This window comes from Squalius cephalus (assembly GCF_949319135.1).
Source record: "Squalius cephalus genome assembly, chromosome: 9".
NCBI classification, from domain to species: domain Eukaryota; kingdom Metazoa; phylum Chordata; class Actinopteri; order Cypriniformes; family Leuciscidae; genus Squalius; species Squalius cephalus.
The window spans coordinates 37,050,539-37,073,731 of NC_137130.1; the positions used below are offsets into that span (position 1 = coordinate 37,050,539).

Here is a 23,193-nt window from a genome sequence, read left to right on the forward strand (position 1 = left end):
TATGGCGTACCACAAGGCTCAGTACTAGGACCGCTGCTGTTCACTCTGTACATGCTACCATTAGGAGATATCATTAGGAAACATGGAATTAGTTTTCACTGTTATGCCGATGATACTCAGCTCTATATTTACCAATTCACAAAACTAACAATGCATATCTGATATATATATATAAGAAAATGGATGACTAGTAATTTCCTATTACTAAATTCTTTAAAAAACAACAAAAAACAAAACAAAAACAAAACAAACAGAGGTTTTAATTAAAACTCTGCAAGTAATTACCTAGAATACTGTCTAACACTCGATGGCTGCTCTGTCAAGTCTTCGTCGTCGGTTAGGAACCTGGGTGTGCTCTTTGATACCAATCTTTCAATCGGTGTGTTTCTAGCATCCGTAAAACCGCATTCTTCCATCTTAAAAATATATCTAATACGACATATGCTCTACAGTAGTTCATGATTATTGTAATGCTATTATGGGTGGTTGCCCTGCACGCATAATTAACAAACTACAGCAGCTCGAGTTCTTCCCAGAACCAGGAAGTATGACCATATTAGCCCCGGTTCTGTCAACACTGCATTGGCTCCCTATTAAACATTGTATACATTTATTTTACAAAGCACTAAATGGTTCATCTTCTCAGTACTCGAGCGAGCCCCTAGCACATTATAGTTACATATTATATTTGCCCAGTTGTTAAAATGTAGAATGTCAAAAAATCAACTGCAGGCGTGTCTTTAGTAAATCCTGACAGTAGTTTTTTAACGCCAAAAGAGGGTTTGCGCTGTCGCAAGAGGTTAGTAAATCTGGCCTTAATTAACATATCATACACACTATCACATTTCTAAAATTCATATTTTTAAAGAATTGTTAGGCTGCATAAAGTAGGTCAACCGGAACCGGGAACACTTTCCACATCCTGATGTACTCGTTACATCAAAAGAAGAATGGCATAATATTAGTCTTTCTGTTTATCCCGAGGTTACTGTAGTCAGCCGGATCCAGATCAGATGGAGGACCTGCACCTGGACGACCACAACGCAGCCCTGAATGAGTAATAAAGGTGTCTTGACCTGACTTAATGATTCCCAACTTCCTCTGAGCCAAGATTTCAAGCCTCATCCTGAAGGTTAGAATTATGGCCAGTGACAGAAGAAAATGCAAACATGAGCCAGATGTTTTCTGCTACATCTGTGGGTGTTTTACGACATCCAAACAGCAGCTGAAAATTACAGATTTTGTGGGGGAAAAAACTTCATAACTTGTATTTATGGGAAAAAAAAAAATATATATATATATATATATATATATTCCACTCCTTTGGAGATTGTAAGTCGAGTATTCTTTTTTTTTTTTTTACTTTTTTTTTGTCATTCAAGCAAAAACATTTGACTTATTTTGATAAGTGCATAAAAATAAAACAAAATAAAATAAACATTCTTATTTGTGAAAAAGCTTTTTGAACTTGAGCATCATCATCTTAGGTAACATTAGGCCTTTTTTGCAAGCCAGCAGACGCAGGGCTGTGCGACTATATAGTAATAATGTTAAAATAACAGATCCTATTGTAGAAATGTACTGTTTGCCGACAGTTAAGTAATTTAATTCACGCCTAATTTCCCCCATGTTGACCTGCTCCATGTAAAATAAAATGTATTATTCATATCAAATAATCAAATAAAATAAGAAAAATCAAAAATAAAATAAAATAGCTTTTATTAAGCTACTGATATGACTGGAGTCTTCCTCTCAACATCACACATCACTTTAAACAGATTTTTCAAAAGTACTATTCATGTCTTTGTGTAAACCCTTAAAGTCAGTTTAGATGCAAAGCATCTGCTAAATGTTACATAACTAACTTGTATCTATCACAACCAAACAATTAAACAGCCATCAAATAAACACAACCTGCCTGATGGAAAGCAGAACCTGTCATGTGTGTGCAGATATTCAAACAGCACTTCATCACACACAGCGCAGGACCCGCTTTTGTCCTTTGACAAGAACCGTAGCATGTTCTTGTCAAATGTTCTGTATTTATAAAGTGGGCATACAGTATGTTTGGTTTGGACTGCGCATGTGTAGGTATTAAAACACGGAAAACACACAGAAACTCCACTGCAATGTGTGTGAGTGTAGGACGCACTTTATTTAGGTGCCAAACAAACAAACAAAAAAAGAGTGTCACCAATCAGTCATTCAGAAGAGTTGAGCACATGTCCACATTAAAAAAATATAAAATCAATACTGACTCAGAGCTCTCTATTCAAACACATACACTCAGACACACACACAACATCCATCCATCTCCGTAATCTCTATATGTTCAGCCTCGAGGTCGAAGCTCAAGCCCAGCCAGGAGGGAGCCAAGAAAAACTGGCAACCTCTGTACAAATGTATACACAGTCAACCAATAACCATCATCATCAATGAGCCATTCAACCACAGAGGAATAAGGAGAATGAGTGCAGAAAGAGAATTAGATGCTGAAGAGACGTGTGAGAAAGGGCTGGTAAAATAGAAAGAGACAGAAAAAGAGTTGTGTCCTACAGTGCCTTATGTGATTCTTGGAGTGAAAACAGAGTTTCACTAAATTAGGAAAAGTTGAGAGTGTCCAGATGTCCCCCACCCCGTCTGACCCGTCCAGTCGGTGACCGGGACTTATGCTGCATTCCATTCAACTCTGAGAGTTTACATTCCTACTTGGAAAAGTGCAAAAGAAAGTCTCTTGAAGTTGGATTTCTAGCTTGGAAACTCACGCTTAAGGAGTGCACGATGCAGTCAGCAGGATTTACAAAGATAAACATTCAACATTTAAGCAAATAAAATGCATCAAGGAGACAAAAAGTCCAACACTGCATGATAAAACATGTTTAGCTAATATATAAAACAAGATGAATGACTCTCTCTGTCAAACTGTAAAGCATGGTGTATTCTCCCCAGTTTGGTTGCTAAATAAAGTTCTTTGTTCACAATTGTTGCACTGCAAAGCTGACAGTAGAGTTGTCATTTTGTTTCCTTGTGTCATCTTCTGAACATCTGACTTTGAATGGAAGCAGCATAAAGACAACAGCTCTGTTCCAAAATCTCCTGAGCTGCCTTAAAGTTCACCTACTCGGACAGCATCCTGACTGAAACAGCCTCAGCGGGGAACTCAAACTGTTATCATTTGGAACTCCAAGTAAGCATTAGATGAATGTGATTCCATCAAGTACAACATTCCAATCAACCAATCAGATTTGAGGGATAGGTTTACAGTTTGTGTCAAGTTTGGGTTCACAACCTGGGTTAGGGACTCTACATCAGTGGAAATGTGCTTTTATGTTGCCTTATGGTGCGCTATGACGGAAAGATCATATTTACGAGTTGAACACACGAGTACATTCTCAATATGCCAAAGCATTGCAGAGAGACAGCCTCAGAGTCGTTCTGGCATCACGCCATCAAATTTGTTGATGCGGTATATGAAAACGGTTTAGTCTATCAACACGAAATCCACAACTTTTGCCAGCATGGTCTGAAGTTAATACGTTAATAATTTTGGTGAAAATTGTACAAACAATGTAGAAAGAGTTCCAAAAAGTAGGGTTTTAAAGAAAATTAAAATGGAGGACAGGAAGTTCGGCGGACTACGGCAAAATTGGTATTTATGTTCTCGGCATGACCCAAAAAAATCTTTTACGATTTATTTATTTAGTTCTTTACAATAGTTTAATTTAATCAAAAGTTATTAGCATTTTTGGAAATTTCATAATAACTTTTGTTCACAAGGTGGCGCTGCCCAAATACTTTTGAGTACCTTCAGAGCATGGTGCCGAAGACACACACCAAGTTTCATAACGATACACCAATGCGTTCATAAAATATAGCATTTTACAACAAAATTCAAAATGGCCGACACCCAAAATGGCCGATATGGGAAAATTGGGTATTGCTCGACTCGACATGCTGCACCGAATCTAAAGAGACCAGTTTTGTGATTTTAATGACGGAAAGATCGTATTTATGAGCGGAACGCACATAAGTGTATTCTTTGTTCTTTTTCTCGTTTCGCTTCGAAACGCTTCGTTTTTACAAGTTTAAAAACCTTGTGGAGTTACTAAAGAGAAGGCCATCTTTCTCTGACAAAAGTGACTTGAACCTCCTGATGTCAGAAACATGACTTCACAGGAGGACACACCATTAAGCACAAAGTATACTTCAGTTTTACATTTGCGTACGGCTGAACGCACAGCCATTGAAGCTATACGCAATTCGATAGCGTACGTGAGCACATGTGCTCGATATACGCGCACTAAAAAGTTCACTATTTCTCTCCAGACGTTTTGACAAGTAAAAATGTCCTTGTACTCAGTCTGTTGTTGTTGTCATCTCCAGAAGTTTGTTTTCATTTATCCCTTTCTTTTCGACTGTGAAACAGTGGGACAGGTCAGTGTCGCCATCTTGTGGAAAACAGAATTAGTGCAAAGAAATTTAAGGAGCAAGTGTGAAGTGAGCGCCAGAGTAACACGGTTAGAAAAATCAGAAAAAGTACGAATGTACAATGCTGATAATGAAATCTACTTCACGTAAACTGTGATGAACACTTTGGCTTTAATTAGGCATCTAACCAGGTTTTGGAACAAAGCTGAAGTCACCTGACTGAAACAGAAAAGAAACTGAAGATTTCCTTAATCAATGTACAATAAGAAAGTCATCATTAAATTATTATATGGCTATATGAAGCATATAGGGCTAAGAACCCTCTTGTTCTCTCTCTCTCGCTCTCTGACCTGGTGACAAATTCAAATAAAATCATCAATACCATAAGACCAATAACATAAAAGTCCAACTCATCTCCACTGAAGGATCCTGCTCAGACAGGAGACGTGAAACCTAAGGCAAGTGCTCTTCCTGTGGTTGAGTCAGTCAGAATTTAAAGTGACAAAAAATCCTCAGAGTCTGTAGATAGAGAATGATGGAAAACCGTCGACGCTAGAAGGTCTATCAAAGCTACTGTAATGTGAGTTGTGTGTATGTGTGTGTGTGAGTTGGTGGGTTATTGTATATTGCAGGAGGAGCAGCACGGGTCGTCTTTATCCGGCTGTGCCGCGTAGTCCATCTGCCGAACGATCTCGGCAAAGAGTTCGTCCACCATGGTCTTGCTCTTGGCGGAGGTCTCGATGAAGGGACATCCCCACTCCTCCGCCAGCGCCTGGCCCTCCATCACAGACACCTCCCGCTCGCTCTCCAGATCCACCTTATTCCCCACCAGGATCACCGGGACCTTCTCATACCTGCAAAACACACACACACACAGTCTCCGTCAGACTCAAACAGCATTAATGCCAGACCTATTTTCCAGGCCTATGAAATCCCACATTTGAAATTCCCTCATGCCGTATATCCAGGTCGCTCAAGACTTCTTCTTACACAGAATTTGACAGTTAAGGGAACAAATTAAATATGATTTCAGCTTACATCTCGACTTTTAGCTGTGTTAGCTTCTTTTAAACCACTTTTTGTATAGCTTCGAATAATTTTTCATAAATATTGTCTAATATTTCTAAATGAAGTTTAATGAGAAAGACATTCTTTTTTAATAATTCAGTTGATCAAATACAATCAACATGTTTCCATGCTCCACCCAATGCATTTAGTTATAACGGAGTTGTAGTTTGCATGCTCAGGATTTATCATGGATTCACTGTATTTATGGCAAGCAAAATTCTAATAATATTTTTACTTTTCAAATAACTATTACAGGTTGAATATCCGACTCTTCCTTTAGTGGGTCCCAGACCCCTGATTGAGAGCCGCCGCTCTAGCAGGACAATATTTACGTTTTACACAGACACGTTTTGATTCAATCGGAATGAAATCACGATGAATCTGAACGTAGTGTTTACATGAACGATTTAAAGTTACGTGCGTTCATATGTCACAAGCTTCAAGTCAGAATTGATTTTTCAACATCCTCTGTTTCCTGCTGTTGGCGCACACTAACCATCATCCTGCCATCACTTCTGTTCTTTGTTTTAAAAAGTAGAATTAATAATTTAATCTTTTTAATTAATCTATTTTGGGTCCTGATTAGAAGACGACGAGCACATGAAGCTTTGTGCCGTTCTGCTTATATTTATCAAGTCATAAAATGTCCCGCCCCAAAATATGTGTCTGTGCATAAAAGTCTGAAGCCAAGACTGACGTTGTCCCGCTCCACTTTACAGGCGATGAGTGGAAGGAGAACTTTAGACTGACACGACAGTCATTAATGACACTTTACTCAACAACAACAGCTCGTTTTGAGCATCATCGCGCCATTTAACGTCTTTGCACATGCACAGTACTTTGGTTTTCAATCCGATCAATTGTGTCCTATCCAACGGATAATACAAGGTTTAAACCTCCGAATGAAATTCCGATCGGATTTGGCAAATTCCTTCCGACTGGCGTGGGTACATGTGACTTTTTTATTCCAACTGTGCCACTTATCTGATTACAAACAGATTATTAGTGTGACGGATCCATGTAAACGCTGCTAATGACACAATGAATTTACTTCATGAAATACTGTTTTAATGAAAATTTGTGTCTAATATTGTTCCCATGTTTAATAAATGCAATGAGATGTGAAAGGCCAGACTGTATATTATTATATCACTATACAGTACTTTTGCTCAATTATCTCAACTGTATCAGAATCTATCATATGATTAGTCTCTTCAGGGCAGACATTTTAAAATAACTCCAGGAACTGCATTGTTCAGCTTTCCACTCAAGGCAAAAGAATGTCTTCTTTACCCATAACCACGAACCATGCAGCGGCCCATGGCTTGAGGAGGGTGGGGTTACTGAAGCCACACCCCTTACACACACTCCCTGTTATTAGCAAACCACTAATGGCATCACAGTTTAAAAGTACTTCCAGAATGACAGCCTAGATGGCCCTTGATTCTCACCATTTGTGGATGGCATGACCAAAAAACAGGGGTCACATGATGTCTGTCCAGACGGGCTAAACATAACCATTTTTAAAATGTTGCTGGCCACTGCAAATCTTGGGTGTTGTAGGTGGTATCCAGAGCGTTATATACATTGGCACAAGTAAAAAAAAAAACGAAAAAAAAAACCCAGCCTCCAAAACTCCACAATATTCTGGTCTGTAAATATCATGCTGGTTTTATCATCCAGCAAGCAAATTCAAGAACACTTGTCATCAACAAGCTGCATTATCTGAAGTATCACTGAAGTTTGTAATTTGTGCGGGATGGGTTACATGCCAAGTTCACCTGGTATGAGCAATAATAACATTTAAACTTGCTTTTTAGAATCATTTGTTTTAGTCTTTCATTTCTGTTACATATTTAAATGGCACTAAACCCTCTTTTCGGTTCTCTCTCTCGTCCTTCAAGAACAAACAGCGCTGTGACAGACATCTCTTATTCCCGCTATCTCTACCTCATTATGCATCGCTTCTGCTGTGTTAAACATTTATGCCATTCAATTATTTAATATTTTCTGAGGCATCTGCGTGAGAGTACAGATCTATATTATTTGCGTGGGAATGTGTGCTAGAGATGATGTTGTTTGCAGGTCTGAATAAATATATTTCTGGTTCAGGTTGACTGTGAGACTGTGGGAGTGTGAGTTACATGAGCATTTCCAGCCAATTCTTTTATTAGGGGCCAAGAACCGAAGGTGCGTAGGCACTTACTGTATCCATTGCCTATCCTATATTCTTCTTCTTCCGCTTCTTCCACTCCTGGACATATATGGCAGCCCATAAAACCGCTTGAGGGAAAGTTATGAAATTTGGCACACAGATAGAGGACAGTCTGATCTGCCATCATATCCAATTTGGAGTCTCTAACTCAATCCCTTTAGCGCAAACTGTCCAAAGTTGCACTCACATTTATGCTAATAACTTTTGAACCATATAGCCTAGGGCTAGAAACAAAATGTTCATATTTTTTTTAAACTACACCTAGGCTGTTCCTCTGATTTTCATGAAAATTGAACCAGAACATCTTCAGATCATGCTGACAAAAGGTTATGGAATTCAAGTTGATTAGTCAAACCGTTCTCGAATAATGCGCAAACAAATTCAGCGAAGAGCACGCCATAATGGACGTGAAGCAATATCTCCCAAACGCTTTAGCGGATTCAGACCAAACTTGGTGTGTGTTATGACAACCATGACCCGAGGCGACCTGCACAGTTTCGGCACAGTGCCACCTAGTGGTCAGGAGATATGAAAAATGGAAAATCTGAATAGTTTGGCCCAAAATCACAAAACTGGTCTCTAGATTCAGTACACCATGCCGAATCAAACAATACCCACTTTTCCCATATCGATCATTTTGGGCATCAGCCATTTTGAATTTAAAAAAAATAATATATTTTAAGAATGAATTGGAGTAACGTCAGAGAATGTCTAATAGGAAGAGAATTGGCACTCTCTGCTTACTTCCGGTTTCTGGACTGGCTGCAGTAACACGTCTCTGTCCATGCGGGGGCGCTCGCAGACGAGTGCAGAATGAATGGAGGTCTATGGCGAAAAACCCTCAAAATCCACTTTTCTCAGGATATAATTTTTTGTCTAGTAATTTGAATGTTGTATTCGAAAGGAGATGCAAAGAAATTACACATTGCTGGGTGTTAGATTTTTTAGAGTCACTTATTTGGTTTAAAAAGTCTTTTAAAATGTCAATGATGTCAGAATGCTGACGTCATTAGCAGAATGCTAGCGTGTTATGGGCAACAACAACTCAACCTGTAAGAAATCGAAAAGAAATAAGCACTCGTTCATTCAACTTTCGACCTATAACCCATGTTGAACTTGCAAAACCTACAATAAAATCTGAGATTTCTCAACGGCAATCGGGTGAAAGAGACACATTTAGCCGTCTAGCCCCATTGACTCCCATTCAGTCTGCACTCGCCCGCGATCACCTCCAGTGGAATTCTAATGGAACTGCAACCAAGATCGATACAATGGGGCTAATAGGAAGTGCCAAGGCTCTCCGTAGACGGGCTCTGGTAACGTTATGAAACTCATAATGTGTCTTCGGCACCATGCTCTGAAGGTACTCAAAAATTTGAGACAGCGCCACCTTGTGGTCAAAAGTTATAATGAAATTTCCAAAAATGCTACAAGCTTTTTATTAAAATTAACCTATTCTAATTGAACTGGTCTTAATATATTTTTGTTGGGTCATGCCGAGAACATAGATACCAATTTTGCCATAGTCGGCCAAACTTCCGGTCCGTCATTTAGATTTTCTTTAAAAACCTACTTTTTTAAACTTCGCCAAGACCATTGGTCAGATTTTTACCATAATCAAATTGTATCATATTTAGTCAATTCTGATAACAAGTTGTGGATTTTGTGTTGATAGACAAAACCGTTTTCATATACCGCATCAACTAAGTTGATGGCATTATGCCAAAATGTCTGAAATTCTGCAATGCTTTGGCATTTTGACACCAAACTTTGCATTTGTCATTGTCACTCTGACCACACCACATAAATTTGGTCACAGTGCCACCTATTGGTCAAAAGTAATAAACTATTGAATCATATTACAAGTCAGTGTATTTGTGATTTTTCAGCAATTTTGCCTGAGATAATCTTAATATTTATTTTGGTCACTGTTGCAGTTGGTCTGAAACTCTCAGCTATGCAGTCATGACTTATGTTCTTTCTGCTTGGCCCCTTAATTTCAGCTTGCAGCTATAATTATTAATGTCTTTTCTTCACTGACTGTCCCCGATAAGTAATGTTATTGTTCATGGATTGCTTCTGATTTTTTTCAATTGGGAACCAACCCTAAGGAATACTAATGGCATCCAGAAAGAATCTACTGAGGATGTAATAGGAAAATTCCTATTGTTTCAATGGGATCTTAATTGATCCTTAGAGAATTATCATATTAAATTAAAAAAAAAAAGAATATGAATAAATATAATCGTTAGTGACAGCCCTAGAAGCAAGATAGAGAAAACACATTTTATATTTGCAAAATGCATTTGTAAAAGCACAATAAAGTTATTAGATAGCATTGCAGAAATAAAAAAAAAATTTTTTTACACCCACAGAAACACTAAAGTGAATTTCCTATTTTCGGAAAAATATAAAATAAAAAAACAAAAATAGCATTTTCAGGGTGTTTCTCAGATGCTCTTCTGACTTACAGTTCTTCTCCATTTATGTATTATTAGGGGAGGGATTTTCTGACTCTAGAAGGCATCTGATTGGACAAATAAAGATTACACCCTTGAGTGCAAGATGAATCATCAGTATTTCAGCCTGTTTTGCCAGAAGTGAAAAGCATGTATCTGCTAAAAGCTAATATTATCAACTCTTCTAAATTCCTCAAAGCACATGTACATGGACTAAAAGCTACTGATAACACTGCGAGGCTATTTTCATTCCAAACACTTTCAACAACATCACAAACATTCATCACTAAATCATTAAAATGCTAAAATGATTTGTTCCTTTGTGAAGTGTATGCCATCACTTAAATATGAATCTTTCATGCACACAGCACTTGGATCAAACACATCAAGGCTCGAGCAACAGGCCTGTAAAGGCCCAACAACACTCCAGAAGAGATCAATACCATTACACATGCATGCAACTTAGAAGATATTTTCATATAACATGCACTTTAATATAATATGCACTGGAAATGACATGTCATCAATAGCACAGGCCTCATATCTGACCTCTTGACTCGGATGATCTGGTCTCTCATGGGTTTGATGTCCTGAAAGCTCTGCTGGTTCACCAGACTGTAGACCAGAATGAAGCCCTGTCCGTTTTTGATGTACAGGTCCCGCATGGACGCGAACTGCTCCGTGCCTGCCGTGTCCAGGATCTCCAGCACCGACGGAGACGAGTCCACCTCGATCTCCTTACGGTAGAAATCCTCGATGGTCGGGTCGTACTTCTCAATAAACGTCCCGGTGACGAACTGCACGGTGAGGGCGGATTTACCGACCCCGCCGCTCCCGAGGACCACCACTTTATACTCGCGCATCTCTGAACAGATTGAACAACCCAAATACACTCACACGACGGCACTGATGTTCATGTTCAGGGCGTTTAAACGAGCCTTGAGCTTCCCGCAGCAGCGCTTCATGATCACGGGCATCATTCACAACGGGGGACGCTTGAATACGGGCTATCAGCAATAACTTGTGCTTTTCATCTGCTCAGCTCACCATCCTAGAGAAGTACACGAAGACTGCGTGGAGAAGCTCAGCTGACTGCCTCCGGGATCGGCGGATTGAAACACAGCCCGTTAGAATCCGCTCATTTGGGGCGCATATTCGTTGTTCCCGTCTGTGTCTGCTCTCTCCGGTCTTCATTAATACTCTAACACAGCGCCATGCTCACGGGTGGGGATCCCGAGCCTCCAACTGCTCTTGTGACTGCGAGGTCCGACTCGTGGAGGCGAATCGGTTCTTTCGAGCGACGAACCAGTTCAAGGACGACTCACCGATTCTTTTACACTATGACGTAATTAGGTCATCTCCTGCTCCTTGAATTTTAGGGGTAGCCTTGTTTTGCGATTTTTATTCACAAGAGCAAATTTCTGCATAGATTTGATGTCTTGATGTCCCACACTGTAAAATCTCTAAATAATAACGCACATTTAACGTTCTTACAGATTGAGAGTTTCTTTTTTTAATCTCTTTGTACTTTTCTTTTCTTTGTAATAAATAACCATAATAATAATACAGTAAATAATAATATTAAAATAGGGGTAGCCACTGCGTAATATAGTTTACATATCTCCTAATTGTAATATTTGTATATATTATTTCTGTATTTTTGAACATATACACGGGAAAGGCCATGGTTTCGCCCTGAAACACTGCATTTCTAAAATAAAACAAGAGAAATACATATTAAGATACTGCATTCAACAAGCTCCCAAATTGATACTTTTGCTCAGTGCAAAAGTATCAATGCAATCATATTCATTAATTTTTGGGAGAATTTGTGCTTTTCAATCTCCTTTCCTAAAATGTAAAGTTTTCGCTGAAAAAAAAAAAAAGCTATTTATCTTTCTGACAGTAATACTGTTAAACTTATTGCAAATTTCTCTTTTTTTACATTGCCATTTTTATTCACAATTAATACTGACTAGATGTCATGTTTTTCTTGCTGAAATTTTCCATACTGTAAATCACCTAAACTCATAAATTAGAATAACACACACACACACGTTCGCTTCACTACATCTCTTGGCTGAAAAGTTCATTGCTAGGATTGATTCAGTCCAATTTTTAAAGGGATCGTCAGACCGGTTGTGAACTGTTTTAAATGATTCATTTAGAGGATCCGACTCTATGGGACGATTCGCTCGTGAACCAGACATCTTTACGCCTCTTCCAGCTCGGCTTCCGTACATACGGCGAAGACAGACGGCTCTCGTCGGTTAACGGACCCGTGAGGTGTCCAATAGCCGCACGGATTCCTGAAACCGCGCCCACAACACCGCACAGACCAAAGCTGAGTTTCCGCTTGAGTCAAAACTAGCCGGTTGTCGCTGACGTAAGGAAATACTGGGCGAAGAGCCCCAATAGTGGAGGCTGCGCGCGCACTCTGTCAAGCTGGGCGAGAATGCGTGGATGTTGTTGCTATGGAAACTCGCAGTATACAATGAACACGTAGGTGGATACACTCGTTAATACCACTGCTCTATATAGAATGACATTATATAGATCAGTGGTTAATACAGGTTTCACTGACATTCAGTGTTAGTAGGCTAATGATTATATGTTATCTGTAATAGGTAATCATATTCCAATAGTTAAGTAGGCGACTTGTAAAAAATTGTAGTTATACAAGATACAAGTTTTATAGGTTGAAATGATTTAAAGATCCAAGTTGATTGTCCTTAAACATTTAAGGCAGCAACTTTTTTTTTACAGTGAGATTAGGCCTATATTACATTTTAAAATGATCTTTTATTTATTATCTTTTTTTTTTTGTTTTTTTTTGTTTATGTTTTAATTTTCCTGTAAGTTGTTTGTGTACTCTGCATATAAAAATGTACACGGATGTGCTTGTGATATTGTGATCAAATGAGAAATAAACACAAACCCAAATAAATGATTGTGTTTGATTAAGTGTTTTATTTCTCCTTGTATTTTTTAATCATTATGGTACAAAATAATCCTATTCAAGTCTATGTGATAAATGAGTTAGTAATCTATAAAAGTAGTCAGAATATATTACTTAAAATGTGTAATTGAATAGATTACGTTACTAAAAATTTGATCATGTAATTTGTAATCAGTAACGATTACAATTTTGAAGCAGCACAGCTGATATAGTGACTCGGTTAAGAACATGTTTTTCCGTTCCAGTGCGCTACTTTTCCATTGTAAACCCGTGCTAAACGGACGTGTTTGACTGTTACGCTCGCGTCTTGCGTCTTTTTTCAGCGTCTCGCACACGAGCGCCACGTTTTTAAGACGCTGTGTCAAGTTAAAAGATTTTAGATCTTTACTCGCTCATCAATGTCAGTTCCAAAACAGTGGACCAATCAGAAGACCCCGGAGGCGGGGCAAGCGTTGCTAGCTTTTGTTTACAGTAGCAAGTTGGCATGGCAACTGTTTTATTTGATGGTGTCAGAGGATGGGATAAAAAAAATATTGACTAAGCACATTCACCCTCTTCCATTGAAGAGAACTAAAGCCGCCAATGTCCAAATATGGCTGACATGTTGGAGTCCGAGTCTGTGCAGTAATGAACTCGGGTCCGAGTCTGTGCAGTAATGAACTCGGGTCCGAGTCTGTGCTGTAATGAACTCGGGTCCGAGTCTGTGCTGTAGTGATCATGAAGTTGAACCGTGGTATCAAGGCTCCGCCCTCACTCCAGCAGAATCAGTTATTACAGCAGAACTCATTATGTCGGTGTGAAATAAACAGTTATGGAAATGTAGAAATTAAAGTTGAAGCTCTAATCACCTCCTATGTTGTTTGTTTATTTTAGAATTAATTAAAATATGTGAAAAATTTGCAGGTTCCCGCCTCCTCCTTCCCTTATCGACAAACCTTATAAAGTGTAATTTGATTGTTTAGTTTCTCTTACGTCCCATTAGATTACATGGAGAGGGCGGGGTTTATGACCTATACTGAGACCAGCCACCTGGGGGCGATGGAAACGCTTAGGATGAACCCAAACAGATCTCTCTCTGTCCTGTCGTTCTCTGAGCAGCAACACTCAAGCTTAAATAAGCGATAATTATTGTATAACAGTTCTTTAGATTCAACATTTCTTTATGAATTTGCTGTCATAATTTTTCAAAGCCATAATAAATGGCTTTGTAAAAAGATACAATTCAGATTGAGCTAATATATTGTTCATCATCTATAGCGAAATGAGACGCAGATAATTCAGTTTCATCAACAGCAAGAGTAAAATCCCAGTGCAAAACCACAAATCAAATCACAGAGTTAATCACTGTGAAAGTTAATTATTAAGGCTTTGTGTAGCATGAAACATACACTTCTTTCCATTGTTCACTTTCCACTCAACTGTATTTTAAATTTTTTTTTTGTTGAGTTTATGTGAAACAGGTTTCTAGATAATCAGCAAAGCAAGTAATTTGCTGATGGTTGTAAAATAATTTGATTGTTCTACATTTAGACTTTTTAAAAAGTAAGAACAAAGGTATAGCGGAGGATATTATTTTTCCGGGTGGATCATCAAGACTATTGGTCCTCCTAAGGGACTGTTCGTTATTTATTTAAGGGGCCACCGGAGGAGTTTTGAGATCTGTTGTCAAAAAAGACATGACCCTCCCTTCGCCAGCAATAATTTTTTCTATGACCCTCCAAAATGATTGTGAAAAAAGGCATGACCCTCCCCGATAATTTATTGATTAGCCTAATTCTGTACTGGTTTGCGCTTGGCAAAGATGTTCAGGTAACCATTGTTTGTTTGTTTTTTAAACCATAAACTCTTGCTTTCTCATCTGGCTGTAACGATAGACCAAACCTACGATTCGGTTCGTATCACGATTTTTTATTTTAGATTTAAAAAAAATATATCATGTTTTCGGTGCTGATGCGGTGTGACTCGTTCAACATGTGGGTGGCGCTGCCAATAAAGCATCTAAAAGCTGTCACAAAGAACCGGCAAAAGTAATGATTATTAATGTCATATATAGCTAGACATTTTAATTGTTTTTAATAAACAAGTGTTTTCTGTGTCGACTGCAAAGATGAAGTTGACGATGCGTCGCGATCTTCTCAGAACGCGCCAGAGAGAAATGCACATTTCATAAGGAGAAAGCAGTCTGTTTTCCTTCGTTTTGAATTGTTCTGCATGTTTAAAAGTAGACATTTCAAGCTTTCTATATATTTCTCAGGTCTGTGAGGCAAGTAGCATAGCCTACCTTACGCTGAGTTTCGGTTCATTTATGAGACGAGAGTCCAGTTCACTCGCCCGCGCCTCCGTGTCATGATTATCTATTTTCTACTATATTTAGACTACTTCTTATTTATTAAATCCAGATGAAACATTGACTAAAATTAAGATATAATTAATAAAAAAAACGAAATTCACTTTAAAGAAAGGCTTTGTGCTTTCTGTTTGAGGTCTCTGTGCAATTTTTAAAGTCGCTTCAGAGCAGTCATGTCCGTGAGTAATGGAGAACTGTCACGCCCGTAACATTTTTTTTTTTTCACATAAATGCAAACACGAAAAATAAAATAAAAATAATATAAAATTTAATTTTCTGTGGAGGCCGATCTTTATTCATCCGGTGGGTATATATATTTTGGTTTGCACAGTGTAATTTATAGAATTACTAAAAAAATATTTTGCCACCTAAAAGTTAAAGATTTTTTTGTGTCACGTCACATGTGTATTTCCCTCATATTAAATATAAAACGCATGTGTAGACCGATATTTTTCTAATGTCTTGACTCCTTTCAGACGTTTCAAATAAATGCATTTTCTGAGAATTTTTATTTTAAGTTTTGACTGCAAATGTCACTTCCATTCACTGGAATCGCCCAATTTTAACGAATTTATCCTCAACTAGTTTTTGTGGTGTAGGTCTATGTATTTTATGTTAACTTAAATAATAGCCTACTAATAGTGATTTAAAGATGTGGTAGGCTACCGCTGCGAAGATCGCGAGTCGTCAACTTCATCTGTCTAGCCGACACTGACATAAAAAATAACTGTTTTATTAGTAAACAATTAAAATGTCTCCTGCTATATTGAACATATTTGCATGTTCCTTACAAAACACTGACAGTGGGGTTTTTGACTGTTTTTTTTTTTTTTTTTTTGAGCAGCTGCGGACAAATTATTTCGACACACACACACACACACACACACACACACTACTGATAAACAGGATTTTTTTCGTTGCTTTTTAATACAATAAAAATGTCATTTAATTTATTGTTTAATAAAATTATAAGCCTATTATTTTTAGTTTATTAACAGCAACAACAGCTGTAAAGATGAAGTTGACGATCGCCATCTCCGTAGTAGTGAACACGCCTATAGAGAGAAATGCACATCATTACATAACCAGAGAGTAGCCTATTTCTTTTCGTTTTAAATTGTTAAAAATACATTTCAAGCTTTCTTAAGATATATTTCATGTATGTGAGGCATATGCGGGGGTTTCGTTAAGTTAGGATGAGATGCGCTCCTGTTTACGAGCAGTGCAAGTGACCACGCGGGCGCCTCTATGATTGTGTTGTCTGCTATATTTGGTATTTGGCAATTGGTTGATAAAAAAAAAAAAAAATTAAAATTAAGATACAATTTATACAAAACGAAATTCACTTAAAAAAAAACGTTTTCTGCAAAACAAAACTTAATTAAGTGGTCAAAATCATGTCTGACCCGCTCCATGTCTCTCGATATTGCGTATACTCGTGTGTGCGGTTCACTTTTCATAATCAACATAGATGAAAAAATAACATTATATTTTAACAAAAATGAAACTAAATGAGCTTATTTAATGGTAACAACACAGTAGACCTACAGACTCTGTATTTGTACAAATTGCTGCACATTCATTTTATTCTGAATTTTGCACACACAAGTTGAAAGGCATTTGTTTGTGCATGCATGTAAAACATATCTGCAACATTTATCAAGTTCACTGATAATTATGCGTGCATTTATTAATTATTATCTTAATGAATAATGTAACAAGGACGAAGCATGTAAACTGTTTGTTTAGAATTTGGATCGATCATCGCAAATAGATCCGAATGAAGAAACGTACAAAACCATAGTAGAAAATGGGTGGGCCCGGACCTAAATGCCCAATGGTAGCGCCGCGGCTGGTGGTAGCCCTACATTTTACACGTCGTGGAAACAAAATAAGAATGGAAACTAAAATATGCAGTATCGCCCTACAGCGCACATTCTATCAGCAGTTCTGGCGCCTCAGTCCCAATACTGTTAAACTCGACGTACGTTCACATCACATGTTAATGCAGCGGTAGAGTTACACTCACAGGACACTGTGCACTTAACAACACTTCATTATTTGCTCGTGCTTTAAAGCTTTGCCGGGTAAACATTTCTTTGGCGTTCTGTTCTGACATGATGCACTTTTTCTAAGCGCGAACTGAATGCGCGCGCACTGTCAAACAGCGCCAAACTGGATTTTTGTTGGGTCAGACCCATCTGATATCGAAGGGGGGCTGATAACGCGAGATCAACATGGAGCTAAATGGAAAAAAATAGCACCAAACAAGCCACTTTGAAATGTTGCTGTTTTCATGAATATAAAAGTTGGGTGACCCTCCCCCTAGACTAAAAAAAGTTGGATGACCCTCCCCTCAACAAAGAATAAAAAGACATGACCCTCCCCTATTTTCCTCCGGTGGCCCCTTCCATAAATACCGAACGGTCCCTAAGTGTCAATCATTCTGGTGATATGTTTACGTAAGGCCGTCGTACGTGCTCGTGCACACAATTCACACTATGGCGTGCGCTCAAACACAGGTTGGGCTTCACACTGATGCCTCAGTCGCGAAGTTTCTACTCGACAGGTAAAGTTTGGCATGCTATTTGGAGAAATCCATTTAAAATCACTGCTAGTAAAAGTTAATGTAAGCTATGATTAGCTCGTGCACACGTTTAATAGGCGTTCCCTCTCGGGAGCAGGTAGAGTGTTGCGCATGTGCATTTTTTAAAAAAGTGGAGAGGGCGGTTCTTTTCTAAAATTCGGGAAAATCCTCCGCTATACCTTTAAATGAATGGGGAAAAACACTATACAGGACAGAAACAAATAAAAACATAAAAACGATCAAACTCCCCACACAATTTTGAAACCTGGCATCCTGATTATTTAAAGCAACACACACACACACAAAATGCTGGTTTGTTTCAACTCATGTTTAGGTCAAATATGGACAAACCCAACCGATAGGTTAAAAATGTTAATTACATTTTTTTAAACAATGGCTAGGTTTGTCCATATTTGACCCAAACATGGGTTGAAACAAACCAGCATTTTTTTTAGAGTGAATTAACTCAAAGATCCCTGTTGGGCTCACCAAAGGTCGATACTCCAAGAGAAAGGCCATTGATTAATATATCAAAGAAGGCCTGGAACAAGGCTTTAAAAGTGCACATAAGTGTGTTAAGAAACACATGGACGTGTTTGACTGTTACGCTCGGGTCTTGCATCTTTTTTCAGCGTCTCGCACACGAGCGCCACGTTTTTAAGACGCTCAAGTTAAAAGATTCTCTTTGCTTCTCTGTGTTTCTCTTTAAGTGCACTTAAATGGCCTTTTATTTAATTAATATTTTATTTTCTGTAGGTACAGTTTTTTTAAAAAAACGTTTAAGATTTAAAGCACAGTAAAAGTACACATGCAATTCAATAAAGCACACGTATTTTTCACAAGAGAGTGTTAAAATGTCTGGGAGCAAAGAAAGCTTAAGAGGCATTTGTTTTTTATATGATAAATTACCTTTGGAAGCGCTGCTCATTTGCTTATGTCATTGGTGTTTACATGCCCACATAATTAGTGCCTACTGTGTTTTGCATGGGCCATTAGTCTTGAGGCAAATGTATAAATGGAAATGTGTCCAGACAATGGCTGACAGCGAGTGGTAACATTTTCAACCTGGGAGGACTGTAGTTTGTGAACAGGGCGAAGGGTTTTGACCTGAAATGCTTCACGCTAAAGTGGTACAACTGTTAAGTGAATCCGCCTCTGATGGACTGCAGCAATTAAAGCCCGAGACTAGTGAAGGGTGGATGGTGAAGTACCGTGTCGACGGATGTCTCCAGTGTGGCTTCAGTATGGCTCTGGATTGACTGTGCAAACAGCATGTAGTCTCAACATGATAGCAGCAGGCCAAGAGCTTATCATACAGCAAGCAGGGGCATCCTGTAAAGGAACAAGCAACAAAAGAAGCAAAAAGAAAATAATTTGAGCAGAGAACTAGCAAAATGGTGCAAAATATTTAACTGAGCTTCTACATCCAATAAAAGTGTAATAAGAAACAACATATTATCATGTAATTATAATCATTTATTACATGGCTTGGTTGAATGCTAATGTAGAATGCGGTTTGTTATTTCTTGATATCAGATAACGCTGCGAAGTGTAACACACCGTTGCCATGAAAAGCAGAGCGTTGCTATGGACGCAGGATTCTAACCGTAGAGACGGAACGGACTATTTTCTTTAGCGGAAGCAATACAATCGTTTTTAAATCAATAAACTCCTTTTTAAATCATTATTTTGTGTCAAATTATTGATTTCTTTGGTAGGTAGTGTTGTGGCAAATTCAAAGTTCTTTTTGGTTCAGGTCTCAAAGAAGTTTCTCAGAGTCGAGGTTCCAGGTCAGAAGAATTAACTTTATTGACAAGCAACAAAGTGAGAAGCCAGCTGGCCATCCGGACATCTGAGGTTACAGTGGCCAGTGTTCATGTCTTATACTTTTTCTTATCGCTAGATGCCCAATGGGCACCCTCATATATCTATCTCTTCCCCTCTGTCACGCCTGGTGACCTTGGCACAGTTAAACATGTCTTCTCAATTGGTGTATATTGGTGAATATTGGTGAATATGCTGTTTCATACTGTATTTTGACACTTTGCATGTCTGGGTATTTTTCCATTTTCTCATCTTTTTCAGACCTATTTTTTCATGCTTGTCATTTTCATTACATCATACTTAGACATGAATCAAGGAAAATTCTCCAACAGTAGCCATTAGGGTGGTCCTTATCAAGTCCATTTTTTTTGCAAAATGTTAGTGTCTTAACCTCTTAAACTGTTCCTTTTAACTTCAAAATTAGAAATATGCAAAAATGTTGACAAAAAATGATATTTAGAGATAGCTCAATCATGTGGAAGATTGCCTATGTTAAGCTGTGCAGCGTTTTTGTGATATGCAAGTCATATTAAAAGTTGCTGCAAATGAACTACATTTTATTGAAATCAGAGCAACACTGACATGACAACAATGACAACAATCTCAAAAAAGCACAAAGTTTTCAACAATCCCTCAATTCTGATGCTCAGCAGCCAGTGTTGACTTTCTGCAGTCTGGATAGATCCGTCGGTGATCTTCCACCACATGAAGGAGAAACTGCAGTTGTTCTTCAGAGTGTGTGAGATAGCCACTGTATTCTTGAATCAGAGCCACTCCTCTCTCGGCGTGATCATTGACTACTTTCATTGCATGGTTGCCTGTGCCTCCTGATAATCTGCTTGATTCGGCCAAAGTTCCGGGTCAATTTCAAGGAACGTAATGTAATTTTTTAAACCCAAAAATGTGCTCTAAACCCAAACAATAACCAAGGTGGTCATCAATAGAAATATATATTGATTCCACCAGGAAAGGTAAATCTGCTAAACCGGGTCATGGATGGATTAATTTGGATTTAGTTTCTACAATAAGTAAACTGAGATATGTATCTAATAATATATGGTGCATTACATGCTTTTATGGAGATTTTTTTGGAATTTTACTAGCCAGGTACAATACCAAATCAAATTATCTGTTTTTATGAAAATCATCAAAATCTCAGAAAGTTTAAAGCTATTGAGCTAGCAGTAATTATTATGTTACTGCCATAAAAATTGGCATGCTGTATTTTCTTATATAATTTGTCTTCTTATAAGACAATTTGAAGGGTTAAGAGTATGACAATTGGAGACTTTAAAAATAAGGACCAGCCCAGTCACAGCCCCAATCCTCACTGAATCACCAGGGCCCGTGCAGAACTGACTCGCTGCACCTGCACTCCCTCATCAACACACCCTTTATATGCTCCGTTCACCTTTCACTCCTTGTCTGGTCTTGTTGCAGCATACACTGCTTTATGTCAGGCTCCTTACCAATCTACTCACCTGAGATCGTCTCGTCCTGATCCAGTCTCCTGTCCGTCCCCATCCTCTCAGCATCATCTGGTTCCCGTTGTTCCTCCACCACTCTGCTTTTAATAAACACCTAAGCCTGTCTGTCTCCTCCTGTGTTTGTGACAAGTATATTTTGAAAGGCTACGCGTTCAACAGTAAATAAAGTATTCCTAGGGCTTAATTCCCCAAAACGTACAATATAAATTGCCATGAGATTGTGTTTAAAGAACCAAAACCCACAAAGACATCGACCAAGTTAATAAATATACAAACAAAAAAGACAATTAAATTTTATTAGGCGAATGAAATTTTATGCTACACACAAGAGTGTTTCAAGGACAAAAAGTCTTGAAATATCTGATCTTTTAACTAGTAAAAGCAGAATAATAGACCATTAATTGCAATTAAATGCCATTAATTTATCAGAAAATAATGTTGTGGCCGCATTAGCCTACCACAAGTTGTGCATTATTTTTCTAACAGTTCAGCGACTCGTCCTTGAAATGTGTATGTTCTGTTTCCGCTCAGTTTCTGATTCTGTTTGCCTATTGTAGCAAGGTTAGAAGGAGGCGGGAACCGGCGAACATTCAAAGACTTTAATAAACTTAAAATAAACAAATACAAAACAAAAGTAAAGGCAGCAGACCCTCACAGACGACTGCTGCCACATAGAAACAAATCATCAAATAAACTCCAGGCCTGGCCTCTCTCGTCCTGCACCGTCGCCGCTCCTCCGTGAGAGATACGAGACCGGTGCGTCGCGCAGGTGTCGCTCATTATCAATCACGCCGACATCCTACTAGCCACATACCGCCGGGGGGGGGGGGGGTACCCACGAGTCCTGCTCGCCACACCTATGTTCTCTGTATGTTAGTACACTAGTTAGTCTCCTAGGTGGTTAATTTGTTCCCCACACCTGTTCGGTTTCTACTTTGATTTCCCAGTTTGTATATATGCCCTGAGCTCTCCTTATGATGGGCCACACCAAAAGATATTTAAAATCGTATAAGATTTTCAAAATGTGAGATACCACAAACATGTGGACAAAAAATCCTAGATTTAATAGTTTTGCTCTTTTAGTGTTTGGTTTGCTGCGATGTGAAGAAGACAACACACCACACACAAACAGATGTTCAACCAGAATCCTGACTGTGAACACGGGAAATCTCTCGAGACTTCAGAATATACATGGCGGACGATAGGAAGGAAGGAATTGCTATGAAAGTGTTTGGAATGCTTTTAACTGAACATTCACGGTGTTTAGTCGCTGATGGTGACTGTTGAGAAGATGTCAATCAAGCAGCAGAATAACAGATGATACTGTCAACCCGACATACTCAACAGTGCTGATGCTGCAGCTGCAGGGACAGAAGTGTGGAGGAAAGATGTGTGTGTGTGTGTTGAAGGAATGAGGACATACGCATATGAATTGGAAACAGAGGAGCTTCTGAGCTTTAGAACAATTATTCAAAGAGAAAATGTAGGGGGAAACACAGAAGACATATCTAATCAGCTTATCGCTCACAAAATATGAGCTTGCTGTTGACTGACGGCCATTTCCTGTTTGGATCCTGTTTATACCAACCAGAAACAATTAAATATTTACTTCATAGAGACTTTGATGCAAAGTGACTTACAAATGAAGAGAAGCAAAAGCAATTTATCATACAGCAGACAACAATATTAGCAGTACTGTAATATTGAATTACAAGTAAACGAATTGAAAACCAGCCTCGATGTCGCAGCATGAAGAGTCATTCTAGTGTAATCAGAAACCATTGCGCCTACTAATATTAAAATAGGGATTGTGTGCTTT

The 23,193-nt window shown here is 38.5% G+C and overlaps 1 protein-coding gene across 1 annotated transcript; it reads right to left on the reverse strand.

Annotated features, from left to right (window-relative positions):
- Nucleotides 1-3,742: 3,742 nt before the first annotated feature.
- On the reverse strand, nt 3,743-11,443 carry rap2aa (RAP2A, member of RAS oncogene family a). Its single transcript, XM_079881762.1, has 2 exons — nt 10,720-11,443; nt 3,743-5,282 (listed from the first exon to the last, which is right to left on the reverse strand). Exons 1-2 carry the CDS (start codon nt 11,031-11,033, stop codon nt 5,045-5,047), a joined length of 552 nt encoding a protein of 183 aa, XP_079737888.1. The 5' UTR covers nt 11,034-11,443; the 3' UTR covers nt 3,743-5,044.
- Nucleotides 11,444-23,193: the final 11,750 nt, after the last annotated feature.